This window comes from Coptis chinensis, chromosome 3, assembly GCF_015680905.1.
Source record: "Coptis chinensis isolate HL-2020 chromosome 3, ASM1568090v1, whole genome shotgun sequence".
NCBI lineage: Eukaryota > Viridiplantae > Streptophyta > Magnoliopsida > Ranunculales > Ranunculaceae > Coptis > Coptis chinensis.
The window spans coordinates 109037930-109054096 of record NC_141458.1 but is presented as its reverse complement, the minus strand read 5'-3'; the positions used below and the strand labels follow the sequence as shown (position 1 = coordinate 109054096).

Below are 16167 nucleotides of genomic sequence, written 5' to 3'. Positions count from 1 at the left end.
ACCCAATTAAAATTGTACCCTTGTCTAGCAACTACCATAATTAACTTGCGGGAGACAGACAACACTATTTCTATCGCCAGTGTTAAAATATGATGACAGACAGTAGATATTGTGTCGCCTGTTCCATAAATTTCGACCCATGTGTATAACTAATGGATGGACGACACAAATTGTGCCATCTGTATCTCTTTAGCACTTCAAAGTTTAAAAATCTCATTGGAACAATTTTCAAGTTTTTGACATGGCAAATTTGACATTCTAGCTAAAAACGCCAAAAATCTAATGTGATACCTTTTTAACAACTCCTTTTAGCAGCCCTCCGTTGGACTTACTCTAACCAAAAGCCTTCTCACAAACATCTCAAAAATAATGCAAAAATTAAAACTCAAAAATATGATTTGTACTTACCACCAAAGCCCAAAATATCGTCCAATATATCAGTGATATATATATATCAGAATACAGAGTAGATAAATAATGCAATATATTGGTGAGATATATTGACCCATATATCAGTGATATATTCAATATATTTGATATGTATCAATTGACTTTGTTTGACTTGTTAATTGTTTGACTGATTTTATTGACTGTTGATCGATAATTCTGATATGTATCGATATTTTCACTGTTTCGCCAAAATAATTGATATCTCCAATATATTGATATAGACAGATATATCTCTGTTTTTGGGGGTCCGATTTATGGGTCGATATGCAAAAATTGTGCCTTGTTTCGCCAAAATAATTGATATCTCCGATATATTGATATAGACAGATATATCTCTGTTTTTGTGGGTCCGATTTATGGGTCGATATGGAAAAATTGTGCCTTGCTCACCACTAACATAATGTGGCCTCTTGCATTTTTATTTTGTGTCCATAATTGGTGAATGATTTTTACTTTGTGTCTATAATTGGTGAATGATTTTTACTGTGTGTCTATTAGACGAAATTACTATTCCACAAAATTGAAGTTGGTCGAATGTTGAATCGTAGATAAGAGGCTAAGTGAAAGTAATGTCACAATTGTCGTCAATGTACTGAAAGAATAGCGCGTACAACTCGATATCCAGTGGGCACTCAGGTGCGAAAAAATCACTCTCGGTATTATTGGTGATCTGTAAATTCACTTCAGGTACCCTGTCAAAAATTGAATTTCTTATTTGGGGTTATCTAGCAGGATAACTTGATCAGAATACTATCAGCATACTCGCTCGATTGGTACATATCCATACTGCTAATCTCAGTGGGCCAAAAAAAAAACATTTTGATGTGCGCTGTTGATCGAGTTGATTAATTGCATGTAACATAATCATGTGCCAATTTGCAAGGCAACTACTAATTAAGTTACCAAAAAAAAGTTCACCAATTAGAACCACGTATGTGCTGGATGTGCTATGGCAAATTATGTGAAGTGGTTAATGAGAGGACTTATGACTAATGAACCACATATCACCAACCATGACTCCATGACCAATTTGAAAAACTGAGGACCACAAGTCCATAGAGTAAAATCAGTTAACACTGGGCGGGTATGGACACGTGCTCCAGTCACAAATTAGTGTAGGTTTATTCTCTGCTATTACATGGACGCCAAGAGAGTAGAGACATGATTTTGGTTTTGAGGGTAAATCCGTCATTAAAACTCAACAATAAAGCTCATCATCTTAACAAACACCAGACACGTGACCAACAACGGCACGTGCTTCTACGCAAACGAAATCATTTCATTCTCTCTCTCACTCACGTAGCTGATGCACAGAGAGAAGGTTCCACTGCACTACTACTGCTTTAAAGCATCTCTTTCTCTCCACTCTCATTTCACCATCTTCATATTTCGTTTCTAAACACAATAATATGTCTTGACTTACATTTTTCTCTTTTCTGAATGAAAGAGCAAGTTTAGCTTCTATTAAAGTGATTGGCCTTTTAGATCAAATAATTTCATTACTAAAGGTATTAACTTTTGTTTCTGTTCTTGTTTCCTTCACAACTTCATTTCAAATTTTCAAACAGTAAACTAAAGAGATTTTCCGGTTTGAGACTACTATACTTTTTGAAGTCTAGACCAATATTTTCTTATTTCAACACAAAATAGATCTATGTTTTCTAGTCCACTTTCTTGTTATTTTGTGGTGGTTTTCTCGTTTGAAATCTGGCTTGTTTTTTACCTATTTGTACGTAGTGAAAAATGTTGGTATGTATCTAAGTTTACTATATCAATGTTAAGTTTGCATTGCTTGAATGGGAGTTATTGATATTTGATTCCTTTTTTGGTTTCCAACCTATAGATCAAATCAAGCACACTCATAAAACACACTTGTTTTTTTCACTCAAAATTTTCCTTTTCAGGATTTTCAGTTTGAAATAAATGAACATGTCCATTTTCTTACATTTATTTGTTCGTTATTCTACATTTTTTAACAGAAAATAAATGTCTTGTTCTTTTCTGGTTTTAGGGTTTAGCAGAGCGTCAACTATGGAAGCAGCATTTAATGAGGCTAGAGATATCACCATTAGGGTAAGCCTTTCTCTTTCTCTTTCTTTCCGCGTGCTGTTAGAATATAAAAAAACTTTTATTTTTATTTTTTATTTCTGAATGTGTTGATATTTTTTTGCCACGTGTGTAGTTGCTTGGTTAAAAAATTCAAATCAAACCAATTTTAATGATTGATGAAATTAATTACAATTGAAAATGATAATTTGGGGTGTAAATAACATTACTTGATTACTTTAATACCTTCACTGAAGTCGTTATCAGATATATTTTTTAAGGAAAGAGAAAGAGGGGAGTTGGTCAGTTGGTAGTGGGGAGCAAATAATCTGAATTGACAGTGAGTTGTGTTTTGTTTGCTGCTATATATTTTTCTTATGCAGGAAATCAAGTGTTGGAAAGGGAATGAATCATTATACATGGATGAGGAAACTGTTCAAATGCCATTATTGGCAAAACAAGAGGTAGTCACAGTGGATGGCAACTTTGCATGCAATGGTAATAGTAAACCTGATGACAAATCTCTCTTTATTTGATATGATTCTCTAGCTACAAATTAATGCTCCAGTCTTCTCTTCTGGCTATAGACAGATCGATGAGATATGTTTTCTGTCAAACAGATATCTATGTTCATCTAATTTTTTGTTACCTTGGGAAATGTCTTAGGTCCAGAGCCTGGAGATTTGAAAGTGGGCTTTCTTTATGAAATTGACCAAAAATTACTTCGCCCCAAATCCCCAATCCAACTCAAATCAATCAGAGTTGTTATGGTTAGTTCTAATCAATTAAATCATCATACATGTTGTTAAGCCCAATGATAAATATTGAGTATGGTGGTGTTTGTTTGATTTGAGTAACAGGTAACTGAGAAGAACGAGCTTAATGTAACAGTGAGATTCCCAAGTACACTTTCTCTGCGTAAATATTTCAGTAGCAACGAAATGGAAGCAGGTACTAGTTATAGTAGTGTGAAAAAGAACCCAGAATTAGATGAACAATTTGTTTTCCGATCGAAGCTCGCGAAAGAAGTCCTAGTTAGACCGATTTTTCCACCGGAGTTTACCGAGCAACGTCACCTCCAAAGCTTTTGGTTGTTACCCTCAAAAGTAGCTGAAATTTCCACATCCCTAACTAATCCAGATTCAGAAGATGAAACTTCAGTGAAGGCTAGTTTGTGTATGTCGTCTTTAAATGACACTCCTGGTTTACTGAAGTGGGGTTATCGGAAAAGAATCACTTTCATTGGGAAACATAAAGAGAGAAAAAAGAGTAGTATTACCCCAAGAGTTCCATCTGTTTCAACCTTGGCTGAAGAAGAAGAAAAAGTTTTGAACACAGTGAACAGGGACAAAGAAGTCGATCGCGAGGAGACGACCATGAGGGTCACTCGAAAGAGAAAACGTGGAAAGTCTGGCTACAAGAAGTCTAAAGCAGCAAAAGTTGATGTCAAGAAACCCAGCAGCAAAATCACTAAGAAGAAACTGATACTCTCATATGACAGATGGTCCAAAGAAAGGTGATTGAATTGATAGCTGTTCAATTCTATTATTGTCATTAGCTCATTGTTTACTACATTGGACTTGGGGGTTGTTTAATTTTTGTAGTTGATGTTGATGTTTTCATGCATGATTCTAGGTATAAGAATGCTGAACAGAAGATGTTGGAAATAATGAAGGAGAAAGGAGCTGTGATTGGGAGCCCAGTGATAAGAAACAACCTTAGAATAGAAGCAAGGAAACACATTGGGGATACTGGACTACTTGACCACCTACTGAAACACATGGCTGGTAAAGTGGCACCAAATGGAGAAGATCGATTTAGAAGGCGGCACAATGCCGAGGGAACAATGGAGTACTGGCTTGAGAGTGCTGATTTAATGAGTGTAAGGAAAGAAGCTGGTGTGAGGGATTCTTATTGGACTCCAGCACCTGGTTGGAAGCTTGGTGATTGCCCATCGCAAGATCCAATTTGTGCTAGGGAGTTGAAATTGCTCAAAGAACAGATTGACAACATCAGAAAGTAAACACCCTTACTTAATACTACTTCAATTTGAGCGTAGAGTACCATTAATTTTTATAGAAATGCATGTTTGTAGTTTCATTCGTTTATTTAACTCTTTCTATGTTTATTTCATTGGATAGTGATGTGAAAGAGCTGTTATTGAAGAGGGACAAAGAGGCTGCTGATAATCCTATGGCGATTGATTCAAACACTAACAACGGAAACTGCTGCAATAACCTCATAGAGTCATCAGAAGCAAATAATAAAGATGCATCAGTTGAACTGGGTGATTATGAGAAATTGGTCAAGAGGAAATCAGACCTGGAACGCCAACTTATTCAAATTTCTGAATCTTTGAACGAAATGCAGGTAATGGAACAGTCACTTTTTTTTGTGTCTACTGCTTACTTGCTTGTTATTTTGGTTTGTTCAGGTTTTAGCTAAAATTTAGAAACACAGGAAAAAAGAAAAAAGAAAATCAAACAATGAAGAGGAGAGAGAATTTTTTTTGTTTAATTAATTAAGATACCATCTAAAAGACTAAAAAACTGATGGCGTACAAGTGTAAATCTGATTTGTTTTCTTAATTATTTTATTTGTGCGCGTGGGCATGTGACGGGGTCACATAAAATCACAGATTATTCCGTGATAACTCAAGCCTTATGACAATACCTCAATCCCAAAGGATTTGTTTAGTGGGCCCAGTATGAGCTTAAAGTTTTGATATGTTTATTCCTCATTTGGTAGGCAATCCTTCTAGGCATGTGTGCAGCAGTGCAAGTGTTTGACAATTAAAAAGGAGACATGTAATCATGTGTTGAAAAACTATTCTGGACCTTCGATCTATTGTCATTTTTATTGAGATGTTTGATTGATGGTCCTGATGTGTGCAGGAGGATATGAAAAGAAGTGGTTTTATAGTGAAAGAGGGTGGTGCAAATTCCGAAGTAGTGGAAGCAAATAGAGAAGAAATCAACGAAATCATAGACTTAAATGAAGTGAAAGAAAACGTTGATGATCTGCAGCAGCAGGTGCAACCCTCATCAGCGTCTGTCATGGAATCAAAAGAGGCAGAAACAGCAAAAGCAGCTAGAGCTGAAATGAGACAAAGGCTAAGAAGTGGGTTCAGAATCTGCAAGCCCCAAGGCACGTTTCTGTGGCCCAACATGGGTGCCAGTAACAGTAGCAGCGCCGGCAACAATAGTACTACCAGTAACGTGTTGTCGCCTGCTCAGGTTTTCGTTGCTGACCAACTTCTTGTGGTCCCAACTCCACCGTCTGTTTCTTCTGCCACGTCACCACCTCGTTTCCTCATCCCTCCTTCAATAACTCTTGAACAACAACCAACTTCCCCCGTTAAAACCATAGCTGAAAAACGTCCCGTTATTGTTACCGTTTCAACTTCCACGATTTGTGAGGGAGATAATGTTAACAAATTCACAAACGACAATAACGAATACTGTGGGACCCCCTCATCATACTCCACTCACCAACAACAACGTACTCCTCTCGTACTCCCACCCGTACGTACTCCTACGAATATACTCTCACTCTACTTCACTTCTGAGTAAATTACGAGGACACCCTTGGAATTTGTGTTTATTGTTTGTTTGTTTGTTTTGGACAGGTGCCATGTGCTGCAGGTGGTGATAATGAGGCAAGCTGGGGAGCAATGGAGAGCAGTAGACCATTAACAAGGACTTATTGTAGGAAACAGCAGCAACAGCAACAGCAGCAGATTGAGAACCAGGAGGCATATTATGGTCACTCCTGGCTAGCTCTTGCTACTCCTTGTTCTAAATCTGAACCCAATTTCTAAGAACTTTAATTAAGGGTGAGGATGTTCTTATGTAAAAGGTGTGGTCTCTGTATTCTGTGACAACGGGAGAAGGCCCACCTTAATATAGATATATATTCTTACTTCAACCCTAAGACATTTTCATGTTCAAATTAGTTTCCAATCACACATCAAGTATTCAAGTGTATCTGATTTGGGAAATTTAAATATCTCGTGTTGATCGACTAGACTGCTACTGAAGCATTGTTTGCACTGAATTTAGTGATTGTAATATGATCCCACAAGGTGTCGTTTGAATCAACAACGCGTACGTTGATCACGAGTTAGATCATATTACATACGTTCAACATGTTGGATTATAACCGGCCCCCGTCACCAATTCATCATGATTTAATTAAGGAATCAAGGTTAAATTAAACCAACTGATCTACTGAATTGCTTAATCCCTAGTGAAAATCCAATATCATTCAGAAAGGTTTCCTTTAGGCGTACCAAGTATGAGTGGTACCATGAACTAACTTGACTGCTTATCTTCCTTTGCGGCAATGAGCTAGAGCTTACACATTCACTGATTTCAGTTCAAGTTACCAAAGAAAAAGTTCAAGTTGGGCCCTTCTTGGATTGGACCATGCATGTTAAATCTTACACCTTTACTAGTAAGTTATTTTTACCACCAAAGTCCAGAACAAAAAATTTCGGGGTTGAAGCGTAGATGGGCTTAGACCGGACCTAACGGATTTTCAATCTCCTGAACCTATCGGACCAGCTAATTCCATAGTTTGTAGGACACCCAAGCATAGAGTAACAACTAAAAATGTTCCATTTGATTATCAGTTCGAGTTGTGGCCGAGAAGTCTAGCCAAGACCCTAAGAGTTTCAATAGTGTTAAATCTAGTAGAAATCTAGTAGACTCTTTACACTGGAACCTTACAAAAAAATGCATATAGTGTTAAATTTATGTATAACTAGTATACTGCTAAGCAGTGGGGGTGAGCGGAGTGGGAGAGGAAGATGGAGAAGGAGGAGTGGAAAAAATGAGGACAGACAGGAAGATGGAGGAGTGGGAGAGGAAGATGGAGAAGAAGGAGTGGAAAAGATGAGGACAGACAGACAGAAACCAACCAAGTTGGTTTTTGTCCCATAAGCCCCCCCCCCTTCTCCCAAAATGTTCGCTCCGCTCACGGATAAACTAACCATGCCTATAAATATGTATGTAAACCATTCTACCATTCTTTCTTTATGGAACAATGCTAATTTACCTAGACAAACTCTCCTGGCATGGAAATTCTATCATATGATATTATCCCTACTAGAGATCACTTATCGTATATTATGTTTATATCAGATAAATCTTGTCTTTGATGTGGAAATTGTTTAGAAAGTGTTCACCAATTTCTCCTGGTCTGCCCTTTCACTAGAGTTTTGTGGTTTCAAACACCTTGACTATTTCGACTTGAGGAGTTCAAACTATACTCCTCTAAGAAGTGGTTGACATTTGGTTCAAGCCACCTATTGATTGGCCAATAGAGACTAAACAGTGGACAAAATTCTGCCTTCTTGTATACTATAACATCTGGATTGATAGATGTAACATCCTTCATAACAAGCTCGACTACACCTTCTCTGACTAGAATAAGAAAAGTCCTCATAAATTTTTTTGATGAACTTATTATACCTACTCCAAACTCTAACAATCTGCTTTTTTCCCTCCCTGTTACCTGAAATTTACCTCCTCCTGACCATCTAAAGTTAAATGTAAATGCTAGTTTTAATATAACAAATAAACAAGCAGGTTATAGGTATGTTTTGAGAGATCACATAGGGAAATTGGTTGCTACAAAAACAAACACAAGCTGGTCATCCAATGCAGAAGAATCGGAATGTCGAGGACTTCTTAGAGCCCTCAATTGGTGCTCTAACAACCATTCCATAAAGCTTCAAGTGGAGATGCATGCGAAAGCTACAGTCGAATTTCTAGAAAACAAAGCAACCAATCTAACTTGGACAACACAAATGATATTGTCAGATGCAGCAAAACTTTTTGAACGAACATTTCTGTTATGTAGATATTAAATATGTACACAGAAGTGAAAACTTAGTTGCTCACAAGCTAGCCGCTTACGCTTCTAGAAATCCACACTCTAACAACTGGACACTCATCCCTCAACACCTAGAGGTGGACTATCAGTATATATTTCCCAGTATGCGTTGTGATATAGCTCCAATATGGCTGAAACAAAGCCTGAAGCATGACAATGCAAATATAACCCCAAGTTGATATTAATAAAATATTTGATTATCAAAAAAGGAGTTTCAATAGTTCGGTCCGATCCAAAATTGCCCCGAGAATCTTAAAAAAATTATGTATATATTCAAAATTTCACTCGTATACAAGTATACAATTAATACAACAATGGCCAACTTTCGTATTCTCCTTAATTATGACTCCAATTCTCTTGAGGTAGCCCTTGTGGCTGGTGGAAATGTATTGTTAACACTGAAGCAACTTCAAGTGGCAACAAATAAGGGACAAACGTACCTATATATGCTGTTTGAGTGTGATCAATTTAAATACAATTCCTTATCCAAAAATATAAAATAAAAATAAATACAATTAACTTAAGAGCATAATAAACTCATCAAGACTTGTATTAATTTTTCGCTAATGTGATTCAAAACTAAAGATCGAAGGGCTACGTGAGAGAGCGAAACCCTCAATATTCATGTTGATGAACAACAGTAGCACAAGTACGATTGACACTTTCGTTCCATACAGTAAATTAAATGTAACTGCTGTTCACAAAACAACTTCCATATATGGTATACTTACGTGTTAGTATTTAAAATGAGCTACAACAGGGGAACGAGAGAAGTGCCTAACTAATTAATCAAAGTGCAACCATGGTAGCGACATGAAGACTATCCTCATGAATTTGAGTGGTCCAACTACGTCGAGCATTGATCAGCCTCTCACGAACCAATCGAAGTGCTCTCTCCCATCGTTGCCCATTGTATGCTTCGAGCTCTTCCCCAAACATAATAACACCCAGTCGGAAAAGAAAGAGTCTTGAAGCGGTGAAAGCATTAGTATAAACTCTATTAATATGTCTAATACTGAAGGGAACCTTGAGAATGAATATTCCTAAGGCAGTGATCAATGGACTAGAACTATGTGTTGTAGTCAGAAGATGGAGCTTTGTTAATGCAACCATGTGTAGGCCCATTGGTTTTTGAGGGATGAAGAAGGAGATTTAGAGTAGATATATACTAGACTCCTTTATATAGTTATACTGTATGTCAGTGTGTACATGAGAAGTGCAAATTAGGTTCATGAATTACCTATCAAGTATTAAGGTCTCCAATATTTTTGTGATAATGAAGGCAATAGGAGAAAGTGGCCCTACAAACACTATTATAGAACTTCAAGAGCACCAGGAAAGTTCCTTGAAACTTCGTTGGTGAAATGGATGTCATGGGGTAGCTTTGGATTTTTGTCTAGAAGCGTACAAGTACAGAAGCTGGGACCTGTATTATTTTCTGTCTAATTAGTCAGCTTTCGTTGGATAGTAGCAAAATGTTGGAGGCTAGATTATCGAAAAAAACAAATGTTGGGGGCTTGGAGCAGATTAATTATTTTACATTTACACTAGTCATGTGCACTGTAGAACATAATTTGAACGCGTACGTGTTGCTAAATGCCTGAATCGTAATTGCTTTGCATGAACAAGCAATGCGTAGAAAATGGTGGGAATTTGGCCCTAACGACCCTTAACCGGCCCTGACCGACCTCACCATAAGCCTTATAAAGCCCTCACAACTAAAGTCCTCACAGAGTTTAGGGCAGGACAATGCCTTCTAGGGTAGGGCTAAGGTTCTAAAACATAGGCCCGACTGTTTCAGCCCTCATTAGCCCGGCTCTGTTTCACACTTTCACTATAAATACACATATCATAATTGTCCAACTCTTTGTTAAATATTTTCAATTAAAATAACATTGTCATTTGTAATTTATTTATCACTTACACCCAAGGGTACTTTCAATAACTTGTCTTATATAACAAAAACTTGTCAACTTAGCAGCCATGAAGAACAATGAGCACTAACCTAATAAAAAATAAGACTTTATTCTTTTGATCATCAAGTCAAAGTCCAGAACTTATTATTCTCAATTTCTTTTCCCACTTACTTCTTATAAATTATATTTTTATTCACATCCAAGCCAAGTCTAGAACTAAAGGTTTCCTTCCATACCATTAAATCGAAATACAGAGCAAACATTTGTAACATAGAAACCAAAAAATAACCTTTGTCAGAAAAATGGCATTTGTAATCTCAAACATTTCTCCATCACTTGTTCAAAAGCCAATTTTTTTATTTCCACATACAAAACTTGAATCACTTTTAAATTAGAAGAAAGGTAATATTATATTTGTTTGAATCTATTATGAAAATAATTTATGATATTGGAAACATTTTAACAACTTCCCTGGCTCTTAACCAAAGCTATTATGTTTCTTCTTTATATCTATTACTTCTTCATTTAAAATGATAATATAATTATTTGTCTATGTATCTCAATGTTAAATACAATTTTAGTGAGGTTTGAGTACAAGGAATAACAAATTCGAACTCTCGATGTCTTTCCATTCATTAGATTGTGGATGTGCATTTTAAATTGTTGGACTTATCCAGGATTATTACTAGATTGGTGGGACTTTGAGTTTGTAGATCATTGTACATTTTTGTAATATAAATAAGTTTTAAAACTGATGTAGTAAAAATAAGAAAATATATAGGCCCGACTCTAAAGCCTTTAAAGAAGGCTTAGGATAGAGTCAGGGCTTGAGATTTAGACTTGTGACCCGGCCTGATCCGACCCGACTCTATACTGACTTTAGGGTCGGACCGACCCGATCTTAATATCTGAAAAGTTTTAAATGTTTAGGACAGGACTAACCCGACCCGGTCCATTGCCCACCCCCAGTAGAAATGCAGGTAACTAAACTTATATATCATGATGCTAAGATCAAGTCATCAAGCTACATTCAGTGAATTATAAGAGCAAGTCCAATGAAGTCCAATGGGGACATGCTATATGGCCAAATGGGCATGCTAAAAAGGTTGTACCACAATAAAAGTTCATACTATTTCATCTTGAGTACCGATCTCCTAGAAAACAATAAGTTTTGAGTCGTTGAAGTTTTAACAGTTGATTTCATATTTTGAATCAGAACTTAGCTTATTTAACCCCAAGTCCTAACTCACGGCGTCTTTTCGTTGGATCTGCGAATCTGCCTCACAAATATGCTCTTCGAAGCTTTGAACGATGAGGTTGTCCTGTAGTAACAATGACCGCATGACCGGGTTTATTTTTGGACTACACTCCAGGTTTTGGGTCCTAATTAGGTGGGCCAACAATAAATATTGAACGGTATGTATTTTGTTATCGAGACCCTAGTACAAAATATTAAGATATGTGTATTTATCAATATTCAATTTATCGATATTTATCGTGGATATATTCCTCTCTTTTAAGATATTTGACATTGTTTCACATGCAAATATCGTGAATATATCCAAAATATCGACCAATATCGTAGATATTGTAGATATTTTTTGATATATCATGATACATTATTTATATTTATTTGAAATATAATGGTAAATATTAAATAAAATTGTTACATACACAAAATATCCCCAAATATCGCAAATATCGTTAAAATATCACCGATATTTGCAGTCGTATATATCTCTGAATATATCATGATATTTGTATATCTTAATCTGAAATCTCGATAGATATCGACAAATATCACGATATTTTTGTACTATGATCGAGACTATGTCAAATTTGATTTGGGTTTTGTTGGCCTCGAAGTCCCACTGAGTATGAACAATTAAATTTATCTTCGGGTCTTGAGAATTTTGACAATACTAAAGCTGGACTTCACAAAGAAATGAAGAATGATAGTGGGTCTAGGCTAGGGGTGGGCAATGGGCCGGGTCGGGCTAGCCCGGCCCTAAAACATTTAAAGCCTTTTAATTATTAGGGTCGGGCCAGCCCGGCCCTAAAGTCCCCATAGGGCCGGGTCATAAGTCTAAATTTCAAACCCTAATCCTACCCTAAGCCCTTTTTAACAGTTTAGGGTCGAGTCGGGCCGGGCCTATATATTTTCTTCTTTTTACTGCATCAGTTTTAAATCTCATTTATATTACAAAAAAATTTCAAAGATTTGCAAACTCAAAGTCCCACCACTTTGAAATTTGAATAACAACCAATCTAGTAATAATTCTTGATAAGTCCAACAATTTAAAATGCATATCCACAATCTAATAAACTGAAGTACATAGAGACTCATATTTATATTTCAAAATAACAGTTAAAATGCACAAGACACATTTTGGAATGAGCTTTCACTGACATAAATCCGTTATTTCTTGTACTCAAATCTCACCAAAATTACATTTAACATTGAAGAACACAAAGACAAATAAGAGTATGGAATGAGTTTTTACAGACGTCAACCTATTTTTCATTAGGCTAGTGCCTAGTGCTCATTATTGTTCTTGGTGACTAGGTTAGACGGGGAGTTGTGAGGTGTACGTGAGTTGTGAGATAGAAACAATTAGGTTTACAATTTTTTATGATATAAGACAAGTTATTAGAAGTACCCATACGGTAAGTGATAAATTCAAGGACAAATGTTATTTTAATTGAAAATATGTAACAAGGAGTTGGATAGTTTTAGTTGTGTATTTTATAGTGAAATTATAACTAAGGCTTGGTTAGGTCGGGCCTATGTTTCAGAACCTTAGCCCTGACCCTGCCTTAGAAGGCATTAGGGCCGGGTCGGCCCTGCCCTAAACTCTGTGAGGGCTTTAGTTGTGAGGGATTTATAGGGCTTAGGGTCGGGTCGGTCAGGGCCGGGTTAGGGTCGTTAGGGCCAAATTCTCACCCCTAGTCTAGGCACAACGGTGAGGTGCTCCAGTTTGACGTGGAGATCAAGGATTCTAGTTTGGAAACAGCTACTCCGCTTACAAGGGTAAACCTGGTGGAGCCTTGTAGACTGAGTTGATTCTTACTACACAAATAATAATGAAGATGGTTAGGAGATCGTACATCTTACTTCTTTAAAGAAAATGGGGGGCTCTACTGTAAATAATAATCACGTTATTAATTTTTCTTTTCTACTTTGCCTCTTGCCAAATGCCAATATTACAGTTCATGTCATTTTTTGTTTTATTTTTATTTTGTTTTTTTAAGGGGTAAAATTATAATTTCACGTCCATAAATAAATTATTAAAGAAAAATAAACTAAATTTGGGTGGGGTCCACTACGTGAGAAAAAAAATTGGAAATTGTTTGGATTGATTAGGTGGCGAAGACTCGTACAAAAAGGCTAGTTTATATATATAGTTTGGAAATGTAATTTGTTGGGCTCAACGAAGAGAGTTGACTCGGGAGATAGTCAAGGCCCATGGTCCAGACCATTTTTTGTCCAAGCTGTCTTTGTTTATATTAATTACTAGATTTTGGACTCAGGCATACGCCCGGGATCTATTAAATATTTTGTGTGCTGAAAAAACTTTACAAAATGTCTCACATAAATTTTCAAATTAGAATATATTTTTATTGAAAATAAACCGAAATACGTTAATGAGCAACGATTATGGTGCATACGTACTTGAAAACTAAATGATCAAATTGAGATAACCTCTTCACTTTGTGGTTTAGGATATTAATTCGTAATTTTCAAATAGAATTATCTTAAACTCAATTTAGCTTGTATAATAGTTTTATTAGATTTATGGTGATTTAGCGGTAAATCATCACCGCTTAGCTTACGTACTAATGTGTACAAATCACTAAAATATCTATCAAATCACTAAAATAGATTGATTGTTTCCATATCCTCAAAGAATATACTACTCTCACTTGAAAAAATTTATCACATGAACATGTCTACGATGAATTGATGAATACAAAAAAAATTATATTTCAAAAAAATGCGTTCACCTACTTAGAATACTCCCCCAAGTATTTTCTCTTTTTCTAGGTGATTGTTTGTATACATGCAAAATATTCTTATTCAATTCCAACATGAATAACAGAGAATATCATGTCGTTCTATGTCTTTCGTCAATGTGAACATGTCAAAGTGTTAACGTAAAATTGGGTGGGTTAAATGAATAATGACCATTAATTTTCAAATTTGAACAATCTAATAATCAAATGAATGGAAAAATAGCGTGCCTTTCAAATAACATTCATTTTCCAAATTTGAAGCTTCTAACACACACCTTGAACTTACAATAAAATGCTCAAATATTCCATCTTATTCCACATTTTTACTTATTTCTTATAGTAGATTTATCGATTCTCAATGTTTTTGCAAGCACATTGCAAAACAAAGTTCGGATGAAGAAATAGTACCACAAAGTTCTTCCAATATCAATAAAGTGTTGAAAGGGTTAAATTTGATAATATCAATAAAGTGTCACAAAAATAAGTATAACAATAATTCACACAAACACTCTTCACTCTTTTGGACCAAAGAATTATCATCAATTATCAGTAGAACAATTGTAAGAATTTTCAAGCTTTGATATATTTTACTCCAAAATTATTAAAATTCCTACAACAAAAAAATGTTTAGGTGGCTTTCTTTGCAAGCGAAGTTTGTTGCGTATCGAATAAAGGTTGTTGAGCTATTGCAAGTTCAACTGTAGTTCCATCGCTTTGAAATGCTCATTATAATGCAAAATCAATAATAGCTTTCTTATACAATACCAAGAGTAGCTCATATAAGACATCATATTATTATACAACTTGGCAAGATCCTACTCCATGATGATATGGACATTCTATAAGCATCCACACCCATTTATAAAGTTAGAGGGGTGAAACATACTTGGTAGGATCCTACTCCAAGATATGGACATTCTATAAGCATCCTGACCCATATCTTTAGCACTATCACATTTTCTTGCACTCAGAATGAGCACAAATTTGGAATATTTATTTTTAGCACTATCCCATTTTTCTGTACTTGAGAAAAAAAATAACAAAACTTAGGAAACCAAAGGCATCCGCCTCGATCAGTTAATTTAATCCTCGCTCCTGAATGAAGTGATTTCACTCATCGTATCTTGTATTTGTTATAAGAGTCAGTTCCAATTTTTGTTCCAGGAGCTGAAATGAAATGTAAGAAGGTTGTATATATTTAGTTCAAAGAAAGCTAATATATTGTTTATAAATGAAATTAGTTAAGTAAATATACTTAAGGTTTTGCTTACCATTTGGGCAATAAAAGAAACTGTCCCAAGTGCCAAATATAATTTTGCTTTTGAGTTCATTTGTGTTTCCTAATGATATCCGAATACAAAATCTAGATTTTTACAGTTAGCTCTTATTGTGATGGAAAAAGCTCTATGGATTCACATGTAAACGTACTCTATTGCTCAATATACATTGAATAGAAAAACAACATCACATGCATAACTATATATTACATCTACCTGTCTTCCAAATATGACTATCAGTGATCATTCGATCCTTTCATAGTGTTCTTAAATTGATAGAAACACAGTTTTCTACATTAATGAGAAAGAACTTGGGAGAGTTTGCACCTTGGTATTTGATCTCGTGTTAATTTTGGCATTTTCTGAATCGAGTGTATGTATATTAAAGGTTGTGTTTGGATGATTATTAGATATATCATTAGATTGTCTAAAGAAACAATATCATACAAAGAAACATAAATCAAATGTGCAAATAAAAGCACCCTTTCATAATAAGCCGGTGTTCTTTTTACAGGTTTACACTTTTAATATGTATTATCATATTGTAGCCTACATGTATTTGAAAA

At 35.6% G+C, this 16167-nt stretch overlaps 1 protein-coding gene across 1 annotated transcript; it reads left to right on the top strand.

Moving 5' to 3' along the window:
• Nucleotides 1-2481: 2481 nt before the first annotated feature.
• On the top strand, nucleotides 2482-6522 carry LOC147512848 (protein DYAD-like). The gene is made up of 8 exons (XM_086598804.1): nucleotides 2482-2523; nucleotides 2880-2994; nucleotides 3163-3266; nucleotides 3357-4012; nucleotides 4132-4515; nucleotides 4638-4866; nucleotides 5391-6020; nucleotides 6125-6522. Exons 1-8 carry the CDS (start codon nucleotides 2482-2484, stop codon nucleotides 6314-6316), a joined length of 2352 nt encoding a protein of 783 aa, XP_086454930.1. The 3' UTR covers nucleotides 6317-6522.
• The last annotated feature ends 9645 nt before the right edge of the window (nucleotides 6523-16167 follow it).

What these genes read in the sequence shown, in the direction of transcription:
- LOC147512848 (XM_086598804.1), top strand. Translation starts at nt 2,482, where the DNA reads ATGGAAGCAGCATTTAATGAGGCTAGAGATATCACCATTAGG. An exon ending in CTAGAGATATCACCATTAGG is followed by an intron (nt 2,524 to 2,879) that starts GTAAGCCTTTCT and finishes TTTCTTATGCAG; the next exon opens with GAAATCAAGTGTTGGAAAGG. An exon ending in CAGATTGACAACATCAGAAA is followed by an intron (nt 4,516 to 4,637) that starts GTAAACACCCTT and finishes TTCATTGGATAG; the next exon opens with TGATGTGAAAGAGCTGTTAT.